General features: G+C 40.6%; 2 protein-coding genes across 9 annotated transcripts in view; one reads left to right on the top strand and one right to left on the bottom strand.

Moving 5' to 3' along the window:
- Positions 1-4,932, top strand: part of daam2 (dishevelled associated activator of morphogenesis 2) — a 113,979-nt gene extending 109,047 nt beyond the window's left edge. For all 5 annotated transcript variants that reach the window (XM_076877851.1, XM_076877849.1, XM_076877850.1 and 2 more), the window contains 2 exons: positions 1,233-1,403; positions 1,493-4,932. In XM_076877851.1, the coding sequence (XP_076733966.1) occupies positions 1,233-1,403; positions 1,493-1,705 (384 nt within the window). In that variant the 3' untranslated portion in view covers positions 1,706-4,932. The remainder of the gene's footprint in view (positions 1-1,232; positions 1,404-1,492) is intronic.
- Positions 4,933-9,863: 4,931 nt separating this feature from the next.
- mocs1 (molybdenum cofactor synthesis 1) lies at positions 9,864-20,788 on the bottom strand. Of its 4 annotated transcripts, none has more exons than XM_004539894.4 (11): positions 20,501-20,788; positions 19,278-19,389; positions 18,797-18,964; positions 17,285-17,449; positions 15,908-15,969; positions 14,336-14,447; positions 14,123-14,235; positions 13,644-13,754; positions 12,265-12,385; positions 12,132-12,179; positions 9,864-11,894 (listed from the first exon to the last, which is right to left on the bottom strand). In XM_004539894.4, exons 1-11 carry the CDS (start codon positions 20,693-20,695, stop codon positions 10,825-10,827), a joined length of 2,277 nt encoding a protein of 758 aa, XP_004539951.2. In that variant the 5' UTR covers positions 20,696-20,788; the 3' UTR covers positions 9,864-10,824. The 4 variants fall into 4 exon arrangements, with proteins under 4 accessions (XP_004539951.2, XP_004539952.2, XP_004539953.2 ...); XM_004539895.4 differs by having other exon boundaries at positions 9,864-11,891; XM_004539896.5 differs by having other exon boundaries at positions 11,754-11,891; positions 12,117-12,179.
- Positions 20,789-21,853: the final 1,065 nt, after the last annotated feature.

Raw genomic sequence — 21,853 nt, 5'->3', positions numbered from 1 at the left:
TTTCAACATTTGCCTGCTTCCATAGTTTGATTTCATTCTTTGTTGTTTTTGTTTTCTCTTCTCTTTTTCCCCGCATTTCCCACCATTCAAGTACTTACAATAAAAAGCACCATGAGATGGTTTGGTGCTGTATAAATAAAATAAAGTTCAACTGAAATTTAATTAACGAATGAGAGAGTACACTAATAACTAAGCTGAACTGGATTTTGAGAAATCACATGCATTTTCTTCAGCTGAGATTTCCATGGTGCCTTTAGCGATATCTAGGAAGTCAAAGTATGGATAAATACTCATGGTTTGGGTTTGGAGTTTTTCCAGGAGATCATGTTTTTCTCCGATGTTAAAAATGCATTGGGTTCATTCCCCCGTGCCCTTGACCTGGGCACAGGAGAATGAACCCTCAAAAGCCCCCAGGTGGCTTTTGAGGACTTGCTTCTCCTAACACTTGGGATGTTTTACATTTTCCCAATGGAGATAAATAAAGAATAACTACCCAGCTTGTTCTGTTCCAACCAAATGGCCAAAAAAAACCAGCTTCAAATGCGCTTTGCAGATTGTGCTTGAATGTAGCCTCACCCTGAGTGTATTTTGAAACTTTATTTTTGCAAAATTTATAAAAGTGCCCAAATGTTTGGGGTTTTTTTTTCTTTCAGATGATAGAATGAACAGCTGCTACCCTTTTAAAGAATACTGACTCTCACTTTCACTCTTTCAGTGTGGCCTGTTTATCGTCTTAAACCAAATACATGTGTGACAGTTACGCTTTATGAAATCCAAATTTTTCCACAAATAACCTATCGCACATTATTTTGCAAAACTGGTCAGATGTGTTGCTAGTATCTGCCTCAAACCATGGCCTCTGCGCAGTACAGATTGTATCTTGTTGTGTTTTAGGACTGTGACTGGGCCTGTGTGTATGTGTGTGCGTGTAGTGGTCTGTAGTACTGCAGCACAAAGCTCAGTGTGGGAATGTAGAGCGTGTTTGGCTGCAGGCTTTGTCCTGGCGCAGAGCACCGAACAGCTTGAACAGAACTGGGTGGACATACGGTGGTCAAATCATGCAGTCATTTCTTACTCGTGTATGTGTGTGTGTGTGTTAATTTCCAGCATGAATGGCAGTAGATGAATTTGAAGAGCAGGCTCATATGCTCATGTCCAGCCTGTATAATGACGCATTTGGTTTCAATGTGTTTAAAATTGTTTATTAATGACGGTATATGTGCTTTGTGCAGTTTGCCAAATCTCTGAAGCACTTTGGGGAGGAAGAAGGGAGAATGCAGCCGGATGAGTTTTTCGGGATCTTCGACACCTTCTTGCAGTCGTTCACCGAAGCACGACAGGACCTCGAGAACATGCAGCGACGCAAGGATGAGGAGGAGCGGAGGGCCCGGATGGAGGCGATGGTGAGACACAGAAGCAGAGAATACACCTGAGGCAGTGATGACAGTTAATATTTTTTTTTCCAATAACTCTGTATTCTATTCCTAACCAGCTTAAGGATCAACGGGAGCGGGAACGACGGGCCAAAAAGAGCGGCACCACGGAAGAAGTCGGCGGGGAGTTTGACGACCTGGTTTCAGCTTTGCGCTCCGGCGAGGTCTTCGACAAAGACCTGAACAAGTTCAAGCGAAATCGCAAACGCTCTGTCAATCAGCTGGCGGAGGGTGGCGGCCGGGAAAGAACCGTCACCAAGGTTAACTACTAGGTCGGGGAACAGGAATAAAAAAACCCCACCTTAAATCTGCCATTGCGTTGAGCTTTTAACACCTTTAGTCCAGGTTGTGGGACAGTGACCGCTGACATTGGAGAGGATGTAAATAACAGCTGGATTGGACTTGCAAGAACGGCCGAGCCGTGTTGAAGGATGCAGCGCTCTCCTCTGATTGGTCTTGTAAAGCTATTTCCACTCCGTCTGTTCTGGATGTTACCAGGATGGACAAGTGGACACACCACTGTGACACATTAGCCCATGTCATTTGACCATATCCTTTAACACTGTGCTCAAGGCTCTCACTGTCTATCACCCCAGTCTTTTTCACTTTTCTCCCCCATTCACACATCCTCTGCAAGCTCTCCGGTGCTGAAAAAGCTCTGTCATTTAACTACTGGGCTTTAAAGCACACAGGACATTGGGATCGGACAGTCACACTGTATATAGTCACGAGGCAAAGACAAAGGATTGGTAAAAGGACTATGAAGCGTCTCCAGGCAGATTTGGGGAAAAAAGAAGCTGAAGGGAACTAAACAATAACCTCGACCATCAGGTGTTCCCCAGAAAAGAGACTTCTCAACCACAGAAAGTCAAGGAGTCGACACGTCCCAGAATGATTTGTAGGCTTCTGAAAGAGTGAAGAAGGATCCAGATTCATACCAACATTCTCTGGGAAGGACGTGTCTATCCCGATGTGCTCAGCTCTTCTCAAGGAAACTTCTCAGCCTGATCCACCTGATTTAAAACATGACTGTGCCACATGGGTCAGGCCTCACCTTCACTCTGACCAACATCGTTCTGGCATTAACAGTGCCAAAGGAAAGAGAAAACTAATGTAAATGTATTAATACAAAACATACTGCAATTAGGCATTGATATATATTTATATTTAGATGCAGACAAGCTAATTGCAAAGAGGTCTTTTTTTATGTTTTGGGATTTTTGTACACGCAATGCATTATTTGTTGGTGTTGCAAGTTGGCGTTGAAGTGAATTTCTATACATTTTGCGCTTTATGTAAAAAAAGGAAAAAAAAAAGAGGTAATCGCTCACACTTTTCACATCTGTACGTCTTGTTTGCACTGCAGCTTTTTTGTAAACTTTACACTCAGAAGTCCACAAGCCAATGACAGCGTCCTGTATGTTGTCAGATTATCTGTAACTAACATAATGAAGGAATGCCATGAAATTCATTTAAAGGCACAAGCTGCAGTTCCTTTACTGCAGTAAGGTTAAATTCTCACTCTATTCAGTATCTCTCTGCTTTCTTTTTTTAATTTTCAGCTTTTTCCGTGGTAGAGTCACACCGCACCATGTGATGAATCTCTCATTGTCATGTCAGGGTATAACAAAACACTTAAAGAAGGTAGGTGGGACACACACAGGAAAAAAACATCAGAGCATGTCATAGAAAAGAATTTGTACTTTCATCTTTTTCTCCAGCTTGTCAATCAAGTCAGTCAAATCAGGCCCACAAAGGGAAGCCAACCTCCTTTTTATAAGGTATTTGAAGTATTTAGAGCAGTAGGAGTGAGGCTGTAGTGTAATCAGTATTAACATCTGATTCTTTTTGAAAACAAAAAAATATATATAGCAGTGCACATAGACTGTATTAAAAGATGGATGTAGCATCTATGATGTCACTCATTGGTTTTTGAAGTCCCATTATAAAGCCATCTTGTTCTTTTGCTTGTTTTTTGTTTTTCATTTTGTTTTGTTCTTTTAAGGGTTTTTTTGTTTTGTTTTTTATTTTTTGGACCAGAAGTGACCATATTTGGATGAGAGGGTGGAGTGCTAATTTTTTAGCTAACATTTGCTTTAATTAGCAGTTATCTGTGTCTGCTAAGTAACATACAGATGAAGTACTAGAATTTAACTAGTTGTGAAAACTGGAGCACAGATAGTCTGTATGCAATTAACCAGACACCAATCAATGTCTCCAGTTTCCGGAGATGAAGCCTGCCAGATATCTGTCAGTAAAAGAGGCCACGGACCTGATAATAATTATATGTTTAACTTTAATAATGTTTAAATGGGGGAGTTACACAAACAAAATTGTTATAAAGTAGGAAAGTGGCTAAAAAGACCAAAACTATGTTTATTTTTGCTTTAAGCTGGTCATTTTAACATGGGAGTTTTATGGAGATTGACTCACTTTTGGAGCAAGCCTCCAGTGGTCATTAAAGGAATTGCAGTTTTGGGCACTGCGTTGGTTTGGTTTTGGCTTCAGCTTCGCTGCAGAATGTGTTCACACAAAGACGGCTCTAATCGTGGGGTGTAAAGTCAACATCAAGCATACATTTACATGTTAACCATCACATTCATTCAGAGTCAGAAGAGAGGTCTCGACCCACCATGTTTGTATTTCTAACAGCGACTTCCCCAGTTTGTCCTTTCTGGAGTTTTTCTGTTCTTCGTTGTGTAAACGTTCAGTTTTAAGTGCCTCTGATCCTGTTTTCACGTTTGTATTTGTGGCTTCCAAAGCAAACTTACAGAATTTGGTGGGGATATGGCGCCATCTTGTGGCCGATTATAGTGCACTTCACTGACCTCACAACCTGTCAAAAACAGCTCTACCCAGTATCTCCCAAATAACTTCAGCAGGTGCACTTAAATGTTTCCTCAGAAAGGTTTGGGGTTATGTGTTACCTGTGCACAGCTAAACTCACTCACTTCCTTTTATATGAGTTCTTCCACACTTTTAGTTCATTGTCTTCATTTCCCCTCTGAAGCAGAGAGAAGCTACTGTGAGGTTAAAAAAAACATAACGTGAGACAGAAATTGTATCCCAGAGATTAACCAGTGAACCAAAATCACTTAAAACTTTCAGACACTTTTAAAATTTTAAAAGAGGATATTACTTGATTTTGTCTCAATAAACCAGCATCTTGTGTATATTTTAGTCCTTTTGTTTTCTAGCCTCTGATCCTTTTTGAGTTATACTTCATCAGATTCTTTAAACCCTTCATTCAGAGCTTTAACCCGTGTTGTAGTGCAGACTATTTCCTGAGGGGTATTGTCAGTATTAAAACCTTTGTGTTGCTACATGGTTGGATGTCTATTTGGCCATTGACTGGCTGATGATTTTTGATTTCTTTTTTTTTTTTTTTTGAGTGTAAAGATGGAAATAAGTAGCTTGTTTCAATGCACTTTGTTGATGGGACATTTCCATTTGCAGCGAGGGCTGAGGTCCCTCAAGAAACTAGAAGGGTGCAACGAAAGAGTGGTGCAAAATAAAAAAAAAAAATTTAAAAGAAGAAGAAATTAAAGATGGTGTTTATAGGAAAGGGAGGAAAGTGAGGCTGAGTATCTGGCTGGGCCGCTTGGAACACTTTAAGAGTCTGTTGAATGGCAGAGATGGGATTTGTGGGGAAACTAAGAGGCGACTGTGGTACAGAGCAGGTCCTGTCTCCTGGTTTGGTGAGTCTGGAGAAAAAAAATTAAAAAGAGGGATTGGGGGGCGGTTGTGGGTGGGGTATTTTATGTCAATACCACATTTCTGTCATTACATGGTGTTGAGCTGCATGCCTAAAGATGGGTGCACAGAGTGTGAATTGTTTCTCCTTTCGTAGAAAACTGCTTGCAAACTGAAACACACCTGTTAAACCACAGCCTGTACTGCCTGAGAAAAGTTGCACCCGTTCTTCGAGCTTGTATAATTGTGAGGAGTCAGTATTTTCATGTTTGGAAGAAAAAGAAAAACGTACCCTCCACCTGAAAGATATACAGTTGGAGAAATAAAAAAAAAGCATTTTGTACACGTTTGTTGATGTTTGAGTTAAGATTAAAAAAAAGATGAAAACATGAGGAATGTTCCATTTTCCTGTAAATTGTACCTCTATTTATTTGCCTTATTTAGTTTGCTATATTTTGTATGTACACAACGCATTACGACAAATGTTATATTAAAAATCAGAATCATTAAACTGTGGTCCGTGTATGATGGATAGTTCTGACACTTGTATGAGAACGAGAAGCTTTTCTTTTGGTTTGATTTCATTTATTTTGTTTCGGTTTTGTTTTTTTCTCTCACCCTGTGTCTTTTGTAGGGTTACAATAAACTTTTGTCCCTTACAACAAATTGTTTTTCTCTTTCCTTCACTCTCATTGGTTATGTCAAGCGTTTGGATCATGAGGAGGATGGGGAGATGCTTGTATTCATTTTGAGTTTAGTGGCAGCCATTCAAATCAAATTCCTGAAAAATGTCAGTGGTTTTCAAATTAACTTGTTCCAATGAGCTTAATTTTCTGATGGGATGTAGGAATAAAGTGGTCAAGTGTCTTAAGAAGATGGATGGATGATTTAACCCTCACGTCATACTTTAAAAAACTTACGTTCATCACCCTGGGGACCGTTTTCTGCCACGCCCGAAAAATGCTATAAAAAGATTATATATTCATATTTTTTTCCACTTTAAATTAGCCAGTCTTTTAAAACTACTTCTCCCTGAAATATTCATGTAAAGTTTTAATTATATTTCGGGGGTTTTAACCCTTTTAATCGCAGTTTAATTACATGAGCGCACCGTTTTTTTTAGCCCCCCAAAACAAAACGAAATATTAAAAAAAACAAACATTTGAAGTAATATTTGATTGTTATTATAGGCCTTTAGATGGACTAAAGATTGGCACCAACCTTCATTTCGATCGCCTTTTTTTTTTTTTTCAGGACCAGAAAATGGTCTCCAGGCGGCAAATGCTCCTCCTCTAGGCCGAAATCAGTGCATCCTCCCGGGTTAACTCGCGACGATGAACGGGGCATGTTGCATCGGACTCCTTTTTCCAGCGCACACGTCCGATACCACGTCACAACAAATACGTCATTTCCTGTTGATTAAAAAAAAATGCACCCTCAAACGGTCCTAGGGGCCGGAAATGGTCCCGCCCGATCAGCGGGCGAAGCCGCTGCTGCACGCCGGAAATGAGGCTTCGTTTCCCGCAGGTCTGTTTAAGCAGCCCGCTGTTTTCCAGCCCGGGGTCAAATGTGGAGCAAGGGCGCCACCCGGTGGACAAATAAAAAAATTACAACTCTAAGGCCACTACTGCAAACGGAAACGGAAGCATTACCTATCACGATCGATTTGACCGTAATTTTTTTGCCGTGAAAAATAGCGTTTATAATGGGTTTCAATGGGGCACAAAACGGTCCCTAGGGTGTCAAGTGTGAGTATTTTTGCTGCTAAGCCGTGTTAGGCTGATGTAAGAAAACCAGACTGAAATTTTGAATTTTTTACAAAAACGAAACCGGGTGGCAAGTTTGGCTATGTTACACCCAACACAGCGGAAATGGCGTTCATACGAATGAAAAAAGTGGCACAAAAAGAGCCCAGTATGACGTGAGGGTTGTGAGCTTTATGAATACTCTCTGTGCATCTACATCATCCTGAGGAAAGTATTTGGCTCCAGTGATGAAGAAATAAAGTGGCTCCATCCAGGAAATGGTTATTTGTATGTTACTTTATTTATGCACAGGTCACAGCCTGCCTAAATCTTCCTTAACTGGAGCCAGGTTACGAGAGCCTATTGGACTGCAACTAAACTACAACCAAAACATTTTCCAAAGCACTCTACAAACCCCAGTTTGTGCCTCTCATTATGAAAAAGTGAAATTATTCAAGGTAACAAATGGTCCATGTTTAACCGCTGATGCTGATGAATGTTTGGTTTTTACCCTGATTGATCTCCGTTCTTAGTTTCAGCTTTGGTTACTGGTGCTGGATTTAAATTGTAAAAACATTCTGCATAATCTGCGTGTTTGAACCAATATTCAACCCATTTCTCGAGTTATTTCAGAGCAGAGCAGAACGTGTTGTATAAAATGACGGCATGGTGAATTACATTTCAGAAAGACTGATGATCACCTCTCACTGAAACAGATGACAGGTACAAATTTTGGGGGGCAAAGTGTGAGGTTTGCTCTTATATTAATCATTCTGATATGGTTGTTTTTGATGAGTTATTTAATGCTAAAGAAAGGGCGTGTGTTACCAAGACTTACAGAAACATAAAGTCATCTGGAGTTCTCATTGCATACACACACATATGGATGAAAATTCCATCATCCTATTCACGTAGCAGCTCGGTATTTTCGTCTCTGGTTCCTCAACACCTGACGTGGACCTTGTTAGAGTTCTCTCTCTGCGTTAAGCTTGGTTAGCAAGGACCTTTACTGGATACAAACACTGCAGGTGAGAATCAAACCTGCAACTCCTTTTCCAAAGGGATGAAGTCTTACCACTACACTGTCCAGCTGCTTTTATTCCTGCTTTTATTTCTGTTTATTCATATATACATATATATATATATATTGTAACAGGGAGAGTGTATGAAATAAGATCTGCCTAAATAAAATGGCATATGTTACATTAAAAATAGAAAAGATGTGTGATAAAGGTACGCCTAGCCTGTCTCCAAACAGCTGAGAAAGAGGGAAGGCAAAATTGACACAACACACAGACAAGCGAGTATAGTAGTGTAGAGACTAGAGTAGTGGTTAGACCACACGTCTTTGGAGCAGAGGATCGCAAGTTTGATTCCCACCTGGAGTGTCTGTATCCAGTAAGGGTCCTTAGACTAGAACTCCCCCCTACTAAGCGATCAACAGGGTCCGTGTCAGGTGTTGAGGAACCAGGGCACCCTGACAAGAAGGGAGGTACAAAATAAATGCTATGGCAAGGGGGAGCCAGGACGCCAGGTCAGGGGGAGTTATCATCACCCCCCCCACCCCCATGTTAGGTCTGCTAGATGTTAATGCAGCACTGTGTACAATATCTATTGAGACTAACTAGATCACTACAATAGGGCAGCAGTAATCAGTAAGATGCTTGGCTGAAAGGGCAGGAGGCTAAGATCAGGGTAGCACAAAGGGAGGTTGCAGAAGTACAGGACCCATACCTGAGATATGCCAATCAACAACTACACCAGAGAAATCAAAAGCAGGACCACAGAACCAAGGTGTCAACAGCTAGAGATGGATGCAGTGGCCATGATGATCCACTGGACAGCCAACATGAAGATTTTTGCTGTGTCCTGGAAGGAGAATACAGAACCAAGAACCCATATGAAGAGGGTCAGTGGACAGTCGGCCACTGTGATGGTCTCAGAGTCGAGTGGATCATCATGACCACTGCATCCCTCTCCAGCTGCTGACACCTATGTTGACTACCTTGATCTTAGCCTCTAGCCCTTTTAGCCAAGCATCTCACTGATTACTGCTGCCCTATTGTAGTGATCTAATATGGGGGTGATGATAACGCCCCCTGACCTGGCATCCTGGCTCCCCCTTGCCATAGCATTTATTTTGTACCTCCCTTCTTGTCAGGGTGCCCTGGTTCCTCAACACCTGACACGGACCCTGTTGATCGCTTAGTAGGGGGGAGTTCTAGTCTAAGGACCCTTACTGGATACAGACACTCCAGGTGGGAATCAAACTTGCGATCCTCTGCTCCAAAGACGTGTGGTCTAACCACTACTCTAGTCTCTACACTACTATACTCTCTTGTCTGTGTGTTGTGTCAATTTTGCCTTCCCTCTTTCTCAGCTGTTTGGAGGCAGGCTAGGCGTACCTTTATCACACATCTTTTCTATTTTTAATGTAACATATGTCATTTTATTTAGGCAGATCTTATTTCATACACTCTCCCTGTTACAATATATATATATATATATATATGTATATATGAATAAACAGACATAAAAACAGAAATAAGAGCAGTTGGACAGTGTAGTGGTAAGACTCCATGCCTTTGGAATAGGAGTTGCAGGTTTGATTCTCACCTGCAGTGTTTGTATCCAGTAAAGGTCCTTGCTAACCAAGCTTAACGCAGAGAGAGAACTCTAATAAGGTCCACGTCAGGTGTTGCGGAACCAGAGACGAAAATACCGAGCTGCTACGTGAATAGGATGATGGAATTTTCATCCATATTGACAGCAAAACAGTGATTGCAGCGTTCCATCATTCGGAAGAAGGGAATGAGCTAGAGACTAGCTACAGATTGGGTACCAAGCCATGTACAAGATGAGCTTTGATAACTATGCAGTCAGAAAACCAAGACTCCTTCATTTCAGTTTGTCCTTATAAACCTGCTATAATAAGTCGTAAGGCATTCATTTTACAAGCTATAAGACTTCGAGGCCAAAAATACCAAGATCGTCCCTTTTAGTGTTTCTTTATTAAGCTGAAAAACATAATGGAACAGGCTGTGTGTTGTAACCAGAGTGGAACCACCCTGTCAAGCCACACATTAGTCATTGTTATATCCAGTGGATGAACGTTATTATATAACCGGAGAATACTGCCATTCTCTGAGAGGGAAATGAACACAAAACATGCCATACTTCATTTTTTAAAAAAGAGATGTGTGATGATGTGAAGTGAATGCACAGTTAATGCAAGCAATGAAAATCATAATAATCTTCAAAAACAAAAGAAAACGGCTGGTACAGACAGCACACAAGTGGAGGGAAGTTACAGGAACACAGACTTTAACAACATATTGAGCAATAATGGGTTAACGTACTGTGTAACGGATTATTTGTGTTATCAGTCATTTGATAAGTTTATTTTACTACCATCCTCTACTTTAATGTAGTACAAATCTAGTTTGCAGTGTACTACAGAGGTAGGTAGAAAAACATCAAAACTAAAATTTCATATCCTAATTATCTAAAAAAAAAAAAAAAAGCAAGGTTAAAACAATCATAGTGGTAGTGTTAGTCACTGCAATAAAAAGCAAGTTAAGAAAAAGAGCAAGCGAGTATGGGACTGACTGGAATATGCACTGAAACGTTTGCTGCTCTCTTCTTTTGTTTGTGTTCAGTTTTCAAGTTTCATAAATTAAATTCTTTCAAATTTAAAAGCACATTATCAGTGCCATCTGCAATCAGTTTCTTCTTCACTCCAAAAACCTCCAGGGAGGACTATCAATGTAATACTTGTGCACCCTCTGGAGGGAAAAGCAGGAATTATGACACTGAAAATATTGATAAAACTTCAGTAAACTACATATTAGACAAAACGATTCAGACTAGGAGAGATAACTGCCCAACAGGATGTGTTTTTCATTGATGGCACAAAGTTTAATTTGTGGAAAACCATAGTGCAGTCTTTGATCTCATTCTTCCTGTTTTGAATGACGATGAAAGTCCTTTTTACCGCCTGTCTTACTGACGAGTTTTATATCCGTGATGATGATGTCATGGTTCACCGCCTTGCACATATCGTAGACGGTGAGCGCTGTTACAGAAGCAGCGGTCAGAGCCTCCATCTCCACTCCCGTCCTGCCCGTGGTGCGACATGTCGCTGTGATGACGACGGCATTAAGAAGCTCATCCAGGTGAAATGTGACAGAGGTGTGGTCTAAGGGTAAAGGGTGGCAGAGGGGGATGAGGGTGGAGGTCTGCTTCGAAGCCATGATGCCAGCCAACTGCGCCACAGTCAAGGCGTCGCCCTTGGCCAGCTGGTTATCTCGAAGCAGGCGGAAGGCGGTGGGGCCTAAGCTAACGGTGGCGCAGGCTACGGCTGTTCGACATGTGGGAAGTTTCCCCCCGACATCCACCATGGTGGCGCGGCCCTGGGCGTCTGTATGTGTCAGCTGAGCTTTGAGATCTGTTGTCTGGTTGCTCTCAGACTGTTTACAACTGGCAACCTTGTTGGAATTTTGACTGTGGCAGAATCTAACAGGGTGGTTTCTCTGATTTATTTTGGCATCTATCAGCAGTGTGCAAAAAACAGCTGCTCCTGGGGTCCTGGACACGTGGCTCGTCAGAACATTAGGACTCAGGGCTTGTGCGTTCCTGAGACAGACTTCATTAACATAGCTTGTGACATTTGTGCGTGTTCTGAAACATTCAGTCTTAGTGTGACAACTAATGTGATCATTATCAATCTCTGCAGAGGGAAGGGATGCTACTTCATTGTGGTTAGGTTTTTCTGTGTTGATATGCATCTTAACATGGGTACCCCCACTCATTAAGGTTCCAGAGCAGCAAACACTGGCTTCCTGTGTTAAGTTAGTGGAGTCTGAAAGGCACAAACAATCCTCTCTATTCAAGACTTTCCTGCTGCCTAAATGATGAGTAGTTGCTGGAGAGAGGAACGTGTCATTTTTAAGCTGGGAACTAATGGGGAAAGCCCTCTTGCTGTCTTGTAGCTTTGGCAGGAACGTCTGAGATGTGGTACCTGCTGGAAAACAAAAATAAATGAGTCAAGAATACTGACATAACTACTTTGGCTGCAACCACTTCTAAAACACTAGTTGGCAGCCCAGCAGTGTGAAGTTCAGCCATAGCTGAACTTTTTGATTCAACATTCCCTGATCTTTAAGAAGGAAAGTGCATGGATGTGGATCTGCTCCAATCCTAATACAAAACATTAAAGAAACACGAATGAGGTCTTTGTACGTACAGCTGTGTCACCCACCAATGAGGATCATAGGCCTGTTCTTCATCTGAGAGATACTGAACATGCCTGAAGAGAGAAAGAGGGATAAATTACAAATATTACAACAATCTGTGCGCATAATCCTAAAATTGTATGATGTATTGATTTCTACCTGCATGCTGTTTCTTCTTCCGGCCCACAGCAGCACCAATAATTTGCAGCAGCTCTTCATCGGACGCGCCAGAGCGTAAGACATCTCTGAGGGAGACCTCTGAGTTACCAAACAAACACACCTGAGAGAGGAGACGGACGGGAAAGAGTGAAAAGCTGTTTTCTCAAATGCAATGCAGTCCAAATCCAAGATTAGACACCAAACATTAACTAAATGGCTCCCTGGAGTCTGTGTAAAAGTTCACTTTAATATCAAAAATTGCTTAAGAACTTAATAATAGATCAGTAGAGATAGTGGGAGAATAACCCACTTTTTATATTAAGCTAACAGCAGCAATAGCGTGCTTTATTCTGTAAGGTAAAGACTCGACAGTATTCTTAGAGAAAATCCCAACGATCAAGTGATCTGTTATGAACAAGCACTTTTGAGATGACGGGAAGGTAAAACTTCCTTTTAAACAGGGTCAGGGAGAGGCAGCCATCTGCTGCTGTGACAGGTTCTGGGGTAAGGGGAAAGAGAGAAGAAGAAAGAGAAGACAAAACAGAAAGAGAGCAGAAATAAAGCAGGTCAAAACAGACTAAGGGAGAGATTAGACACAATTCAATGACATGCTGTAGTGGTATGTAACACGTGGGGATATAAAAGAGGTGAGAGGTGAAGAAATACTCAGTCTATGACATTGGTCTCGATACAAACCCAAACAAATGTTGTATAATTTAATGAATTCAAATGCATCATAATAAACATTTCCTCTACTTTGCTCTGCAGCTCACTGTGGCCAATAGAAGACCTTCTGCCATATTCAGCTGAAGGCAGAGATGGCCTGTAGTGGACCTTACCAGTAGAAAGAGATGCCATCTTCCTATTGGGTAGACAGGCAGTCGTCATAGTTCACAGTGGTCAAAGTTACATTCTGCTGAACTTTGACCGTAGCGCCTACAAGAGCTCTGTAGTTGTGCTTGTATCCTGTTGCTTGGCGCAAACCACTGAAATCAGTGTTTCAGAGTGAAGTGTATGCAGCCTCCTCTACACCTTCAGTGTATATTGATTCTAATTAGTTAAAAGTTTTGTCTCAAAAACAAAGGGAATGACCAGAAGGAGAATCAAAGGACCTTAATGGTGAAGAAAAAGGGACACTGATACATGAAGGTGAAGAAAAATGTATAAAAGCAATAAGATTCTCATCAAAATTACGAAAAACTCAAGTAACAGCAAAAGATTCTGTCACTTATTAACAAATCACAAACCACCCTTTTTGCTCCACAACCTGCCGCCCACAAGCTCCGCCCATCTATAATTGCACACATGCATACATGAACATTTGTGCCATAGGACAATAACAGACCTCACGAACAGCTTTAAAGCTTTATCGGCTTTACCTTTAGGTTGCCGTCTGCAGTGATGCGTAAACGATTGCAGGAGCGACAGAAATGGTCGGACATGGAGGTGATGAAGCCCAGCTGACCTTTGAAGCCTGGCACTTTAAATGTCTGTTTCAAAACAGGGAAAAAAGTGAGAAATATACTTTCAAATGTTACAACCAGTGACAAAAAGTTCTTCATTGGACTCCGACACCTGAAACTTTGTTCACTTGGATGTTTTAGTTTAATGTGTTTAATTGGGTTGTCTTCTTTTTTGTTTTTAGGACTTGTGTTATAATCTGATGATGTTTTAAGCAGAAATATAGAAAAATCCTGCAGGTCTATTTGATCAGAGGGACTCGGATGTGTCGGAGAAAATGCACAGAGGAACACAAGAAACATGACTTTTTATTTTTCAGTATAAATATAATAATTAATCAACCATCTTTGTCAGGATTTCATCTCCAAAGTAATTTAGTACAGTTGGAGACACTGACCTTGGCTGTGTCTGTCTGTCCAGCTTGAAGCTTCTCCAGGTCGGGCCACTTCTGCCTGATGCGGTCCAGCATCTCCTGGTAGCTCACCATCTTCTTAAAGTTCCACTTGTTGCCTGCAGAGAGGAGACGAACCAGGAAGTGTGGGTTTAAACAATGGATGTTTAAAACATTTGCACGAGCATTTGAAACTCTTCATGGGGTGTGAGCACTTACCATCGAAGGGCATGTACTCTATAAAGCGCACCTCCAGAGGCTTCTTCTCTGTCAGTGCTGCAAAATCAAGCAGCTCATCCTCATTCAGGCCTCGCATGACCACGCAGTTGATCTACAAAGAGAAGTGAACAACAATAGGCCTCTGATTACTGAGCCATTATTTTCCTAACAAGCTGGTTATGTAACAACCGACAGAAAATGACTTACTGAAGATGTGTGGGCCAATATTTAATTATGTAACACAATAATGACAGCCTTATAAGACTTTGATGTACTATACATGAGAATTCATCCAGTGATGTTAATGACTGGAATAATTCACTATATTTTTAAAGTCTAAATTTTTCAAAAGGAGACCCGTCCACATAAGCTTTTTCTTGCCTTCTTAAAGAGTTGATAAATAACGTGAAAGTTTAAAACAGCATCATGTTTTATTTTAACTGTCTAGCAGACTTAATGTGACTCATTTGATGCTTAAAGATCTACAAATGAAGGTCCTTCACTGACCCAAGGCTGAACCACAACACTTCTTGATCAACATGCAGTCAGGGGCATCAAGCTAACCGCACAGCTTAGCAAAACAGAATGAAGAACAACAATTTTTTAGACTAGGTAATGGACATATAATGTTATTTTATGCTGGCATTCCTAAACTCCTGTAACAGAGAAGCCTTATAAAAATCACACTCTTCCTAAAGGGGAATCAGGTTACGAGAAGCTACTGGAGGAAACATATTAAACTACAACTAAAATCTGACAACTTCCAAAGCACTCTGCAAAACAGTTTGTGTCTCTCATTATGAACAAGTAAAAGGAATTGCTCATAATAGTGGTCATTGCTTGGTTTTGGTTAACGGACTGATTCATATGCAGCATTTTTCTACTACTAACTAAGCACACGAAGTGTTTTATATGACTTGCCTCATTCACTCATTCAAACCCATTCATACAAGCACTTATTTCTGTTCTTTTCCTACATAAGTGCTTTATATCAAATATTCACACACATTCATACTCTGATGGATACATTGGAGAGCAAATTGGAGTAAGTATCTTGCCCAAGGATATTTGGCATGCCAACTGGATCAAACCACCAACATTTTTGGTGGTTTGATCCAGAGCAGAGCAGCTTTTGCAACATTTCTACTTGCTTAGGTTTCAGTGCGTTTGACTTCTCAGCGCCACAGTAGGATTGATCTTAGATCAGTACAAATGCCGGTCCCCAAGGCTCCATCCTCAGCCCCTTGTTGTTCTCTTGTTCCAGGCTTTCACTCTGACACATTATCCAAAAACACCATATGAAAGTCATCACAGGGAATTCACCTTTCCTAACCATGATTTTATTGTTTTCTCTCACTGATATTAGCTGATTATCTCAGAGTTTTTGGGCACTCTGCACTTGCTACATTTCTGCAACTGTGAAACACTTGTCCTGCAATTAAATCTTACCCATTTTAATACTTATATATAAACTGCAAAAATGTTAAACAGTAACAAAAAGGAAGACACTGAATCGTAGTGGGGATATTTTCCATAACAGAGACTTAATAATGAATGAAAATGAACAAATACCTTCACAGGACTGTAGCCCAATTCAATGGCCTTTTCAATGCCCTCCATTACTTTGTGAAACCCTGGAAAAGGCAAGTAGAAAATGAAATGTGACTAAGATTAACATTTTACATTAGGTGCATTAGTAATGCTACTAATAAATAATAATAGTAAAGTTTGTATGTTATTAAAATACGACTAAAGTTGAGAATGGTGTGTGATTGGAGGCAGGTTTTGAGAAATAAAAATGCACTGAATCATACAACAAAAACAAAGATCAGAACTAAGCTTTGTGGTTTCTGAAATGAGTGGTGCTTCCACACGAAAAGCTCGGCCTTGTCTGTTCTCCTCCACCTTTTAATGTCCGTAATTCACCACAAACCACTTGTAAAGAAACATGTAATCCCTCCACAGCAGCTCAAGCTTTTGAAAAGCACACTGTCGAGGTCAGAGTCATTATTTGTTTTCACTTGCTCAAAACAATTAAATCAAAGCAGGATCTTTATGTAGGATGAGGCTTATGTTTTATTTACAGTTTGCATAACTGCAATTTGTCCTGAATAAAGAAAAGAAACAAGATTTCAACAGTAACTTCTATTACAAACACAAGAAGGCAGGTGCTGTAAATCCAGTTTTCTTTTCTCCGCTCTTCTTCATGTCCTAATCTCAGTTAGTCCATCTGTGTCTGCCTTTCACGAGCCAACCACCCATAGCTCTGCCCTGCTGTCACCTGCAGTGTTTACAGCTTACAGCCTTCTTCCCTAAGCTTGTGGGATGGACCCACAACAAAAACTACACTGATTTATGCCTATCATACACTAGAAGAAAAAGCTGAACTAGGGAAACACTAAAAAAAAGGAACAGTTTCATACATAAAGACAGTGAGGGTTTTTAGCCACACATGAAGAATATTAAATATGTTTAATTTCATCTGAAGTCAGTCAATCAGCCAATTATCTGGGCACACTTTGGGCCAGTTAGCACCAAATGAGCATTATTTAAACACTACAGTTGCTCAGTACCCATCACTTTATCACCACAGTAACAGTAACATCTCCCATCTTCTGACCGCTGCTTCCAGCAGGATAACACACCACGTCACAAAGCTAAAATCATGTAAAACTGGCATCTTAAACATCACAATGAGTTCATTATACTCAAATGGCCTCCACCATCACCAGATCACAATCTCCTTCATATTTTCTAAAGACGTAGGGATTTAGAAAATATCTCACTGACCATCTGACACTTTTGTGGTTATACACTCCTAAACTACAGCGTCAATCAGCTACAGCCTCGTGATGTCGCTTTTTTCCCTCCTCAATCTACGCACACTATTGGTGTTCTGATCATATGTCTCACACAGCTGACATTGATACACTGACGACGCTTCCATACCTTTCCGTCTGACAATAAACTCAAATTTGGCAGGAACTAATGAATCCAGGCTGATGTTGATCAGGTCCAATCCGGCGTCTTTAAGGTTTGGCAAAAGCCGAGCCAAGTTCATGCCATTGGTTGTCATGGCGATAGTCTTGAGGCCCTCCAACTTTCTGAGCTCAGCTGCAGAGTAGAAGTGGAAAGGCAAGACAGAATGAGAGAACTTTTACCTTTAAGGTTGAAATATTATATAACAGATGAGTTTATCCATACATAAATCAATCATTACAGCATGATAACAGAACAAAATCTTTAGCCATGTAAAGTGGATATCTTTATCTGTTACTATGCAGCATATTGTGCCACCAGGAAATTATGTTTCCTTGCTTGAATGCCTATCAATGAAAAAACTTCTTTAAATAAATTTATGGGTTATTAAAGTCTTTATTATCCATAACTAGTACAGTTACTCTGGTCATTTTGACATTAAGCAAAGATAATGCAGAATGAACTCACAAACACACACAGCACCACAATGCAACTAAATCCATCCAGTAAACCTAGCCAACTACCATTACTTGTAACCAGTAGATCTTTGTGGATCCTGTTTATAACTGTACACGCCACATCAGCGGTTCTGTGAGCCAACAAAAACAACACAACCAGCTTCACTGCAGCTTTTTCACGCTCCTCCTGTGAGACATTCAGCCTCTGTTCCTTGAGCTTTAAATCTCAGTGCAGTCGTTTCAGACTCTCATTCATGTGTTCTGCCTCCTCCTCATCTCCACCTTTATTCTGGATGCTCAATGTGCCTCATCAGAGTCTCCAACTCTAATCTCCATCAGCAATACTGTTGTGTATTTCTTCCTACCAATGTCAGCAAATCATTTATTAGTCAAACTCCACACTTCAATAAATTATATTCCGTTATTTCAAGCGATCCTCTTGCTTCCTGAAATAACTAGTGCAACCAAATCCAAGTTATGCATGAAGTCTCATGAGCCTCACACACAGCTAGTGGCAATCAATGGTCCTCTTTCCAAAAAGACCTGACCCACTAGTCCTGTCACACACCCTCATTCATTCACGACAGGCTTTTTCTTGCTGCAGAGGCTTCACTTACAAAGTTTAATTTAAAATCAGGCTGTAAAATTCAAATGATGCAATAATACATCATTAGACCAAAAACACAACTGTGGTGTAACAAATCATTTCCCCTTCCACAGAAACCCTTAAACTGAAGGCATGCATGCAAAATTGCTTCTCTTCACTTCAGCTGCAGTCAAGTCAGCAGAGTTAGCACATGAATCATCGGTCGCCTGGTTGCCAAAGCTGACTTGCTCCTCTGAAAACAGTGTCACTACATCATTTTAGTCATACGGTAAACTGAAGAAAGCAAGTTTATGTTTGCTACAAGCTGATCCAAAGTGTTAAAAAAGTGTGAAATGACTCAAAACAGCTTCCAAGTTGTTTTATTATTGAAAAAAAAAAAAAAAAGCCTGCACAAACTATTTTCTCCTTGTTTCTTACTGATAATATGGAGCACATCAGGTCTGATGAGCGGCTCCCCTCCAGTGAGGCGGATCTTGTCCACCCCCTCTTGGACGAAGAGGCGAGCCAGGGTCAGCACCTCAGAGGTGGATAGCAGCTGGCCCCGCGGTGTGAGCTTCACCCCCTCCTCTGGCATGCAGTACTGACCTAGAAATGAGAAAGATGAAAGATGTATTTTAGCCTACATTAGCGAGAATTCCTTCTTTTACTACGATAAATACTGAAGTAACACAACTAAATAAAAGGGAACGAGGGGACAAACCAAAAACTCTACTGTGCGGGAAAGAAAAACCTTTTCTTTCTCCAGTAGGTCAGCAGAATTTGGGCATTTTAGTGCACTTCTGTGAAAGGTTTACTAATTACGATGGTTAACTTGGTCTAATAATGTTGCTCCACTAGTGGGCTGGGAATGTAACAATGGTTTCTTGATAGGATCCACAGAAAATAAACATTTACTCACAGCGGAAGTTGCATTTTTCTGTGAGGGAGATTCGTAGGTAGTTGTGCCTGCGGCCAAAGTTGTCAGTCAAGAATGCTGAAAAGGGGAGTATGCTGTCATCCCTGAGCCTCTTCTGGAGAGGAAAAGAACCAGGAAAAGACACCGATCAAACTATATACCCTGGCATCACTGCAGTCTTATTTTGAATCAAACACAACAGCCCCTCTGAGTCCCATCATGCCAGAGACACAATAATGTCAGCTGAAGCCAAATCTGTGTCCCAGCTCCTGACCTTTGCCCATCACTCATGAGCACCTGCGGTTATGTCAAAAGTTACCAGTGTAAAAGCAAACCAGTGACTCAGCAGTTGCTCGGAGACACTGTTAATCAACAGGCTGATCATTTAACTGCACTGATCTTTTTAGACCTTCCCAAGTCCCTTCATTGTTTCTTAAGGTAAAAAGCTTCATATAAAAGCCACTTATGCACACTTTAGTCAATTTTTCCCTATTATTGCCATATCATAATTATTATAGTCACTGATGTAATATACACCTGCAACCCAGAGAGACACAGCAAGAAGATGAACAATGAATGCTACTCTGTTATTTGACTACTGGACATTCAGGAGCATGCTTGCTCTGTCAATCATCTCTGATTATCAAGCACATGGATAGAGTATGTATGTATGAGGTAGAAACAATATTTTAAAGAAGTAGACTATCTCAATAACACCCTCTTAAACTGTTTATACTTTGGGCCTCCAAACGGTCCAAAAGATTCAAAATCTGTATCATCTAAAGCACAACTTCAATCCAAATAGAAAAAATTACTTTTAATCTCAACCAACTTTATTAGTTTATAACAATTCTTTTCCTACTTGCAACATGCTGGCTATCACATCTATCTTATCACATGATATCAAGTATGTAAAACTACAAAGCAGTGACAAACGTAAAGCAGGTGAGGTGTTGTTTCCCCCCTCTGATTGGTTCTCACAATCACGCCAAAAATACACCCCATGACCCCCTTTTATATCACAGCCACGCTGTCATAATGGATAACCATTTGGTTTAATATTTATTCCTTAGTTTAGTGTTTCCTGGGCCCAGTTTATAACCTGTTCAGGTTATAAGCTTCTCACCTTTACTCCTTAAAGGTTTCACTCAGCCTGCGACTCAACACAGACAGGACAATCTTAGCTGCAGGCCCGGCTTGTGTTACTGTTTTGGAGGTTGACTTACCTGTGTTGCCCTGGTTTTGAAGTTGGAACCAGCTATAGTCGAGTCTGTGAGTTCAAGTTCATTTTCCTCGTGCGTAACACCGGAACAGCTCCGCGCGATGCTTCTGTTCACGCGCCGTGCAAACAGTTTCCTAACACGTGTCAAAGCGCCGTTTCTGTCAAACAGACGGCAGCACATGCTAACAGGCGCAGCCATAGTTCAACCATTTGACAACTCCGAGGTCCTCTGTTTGCTCTTTCTCTCCGACCTGCAGTTCAACAACGTCTCTAACCAACCTGGACCAATCACAGTAACGGACGCATACCATGGTGCACTATGGGTAGTGTAGTCAAGGGTAACCAAAGATTTATTTATTTTTTTACATAGAAACCGCCAATGGAGGGTGGCACTGAGACAGGTTATTTCAGGGAACTAAAAGCAAATTAAAACTAGGAGTGAAAAATAAATAAATAATAAAAAGTCGATTTTAGACAAATATGAAACCTAGCTTAAACGCGCTGTGAGTTAACACAGCAAAGTTGTATTACCTCTTATGAAGTTCTTAAATCAGCCATCCTGCTATTATATTTTAAAAAAAAACAACAACAACAACAACAACAACATTTTTTTTAGTAAAACCTAAACTAAAAAAAGAAAAACTAAAAACTAAAAATATTGTGTACTTGGACACAACTCGGACCTTGGAGAGGTAATACTGACAGATTATGTTCCCAAACAAAATAAGCAAAAGCAGCCTGTTGTAAGACACTTCTCTTCCTCATGGGTGCTGGTGTTCAGTGATCCAAACTGAATAACTCTTAAGGTGACAGTTCCCATGCTTGATCCTCTGAACCACACAAAATTTAATTTAACATGAGTGCCATCTAACTTATAAATAAGCTTTCTCCTTTAGGAAGGAAAAGAGTCTTGAAGGAAGTCAGGCTCGGGGCATGGTCCCATCCAAATCAGGTCTGGAAGAACCTCAGAGCTCTACAGTAATGATGTAAACTCAAAATAATCCCTATTACTTAAAGTACTTAGTCTGACCATGGTTTGTGACTTAGTATTTCTTAGTATTTCTAGTGCCCCGATCTTTGATGGATTCTCAGATATACTTTACATCTCAGTCTACTTGAATGTTATTATTCCTATTTTTTCCCCATCTTACATGCATATCTTTTATCTGTTTGTTTTAAATAAAGCTTAAGTTGCACATAGATGAAAACAAAATAAGTAACGTCTTTATGTGTGTTGACTTGGCAATTACATTATTTAGCAAGAAATATTGAGAGTAATTAGTTGAAAGCAAATTATAATACTTAATAGCTGCAGATGATGTGCTGAACTCTTGCTTGGTGCACAGTTTTGGTGTTT

Source organism: Maylandia zebra, linkage group LG19 (genome assembly GCF_041146795.1).
Source record: "Maylandia zebra isolate NMK-2024a linkage group LG19, Mzebra_GT3a, whole genome shotgun sequence".
Lineage (NCBI taxonomy): Eukaryota > Metazoa > Chordata > Actinopteri > Cichliformes > Cichlidae > Maylandia > Maylandia zebra.
Note: the sequence above shows the minus strand (reverse complement) of the source record. Positions and strands in the feature narration are given on the sequence as shown.

Coding starts and splice junctions, on each gene's coding strand:
- mocs1 (XM_004539894.4), bottom strand. CDS start 20,695: ATGGCTGCGCCTGTTAGCATGTGCTGCCGTCTGTTTGACAGAAACGGC. Junction 18,965..19,277: donor AGAAAAATGCAACTTCCGCT/GTGAGTAAATGT, acceptor TCTCATTTCTAG/GTCAGTACTGCATGCCAGAG. Junction 11,895..12,131: donor CAGGCCTATGATCCTCATTG/GTGGGTGACACA, acceptor TTTGTTTTCCAG/CAGGTACCACATCTCAGACG.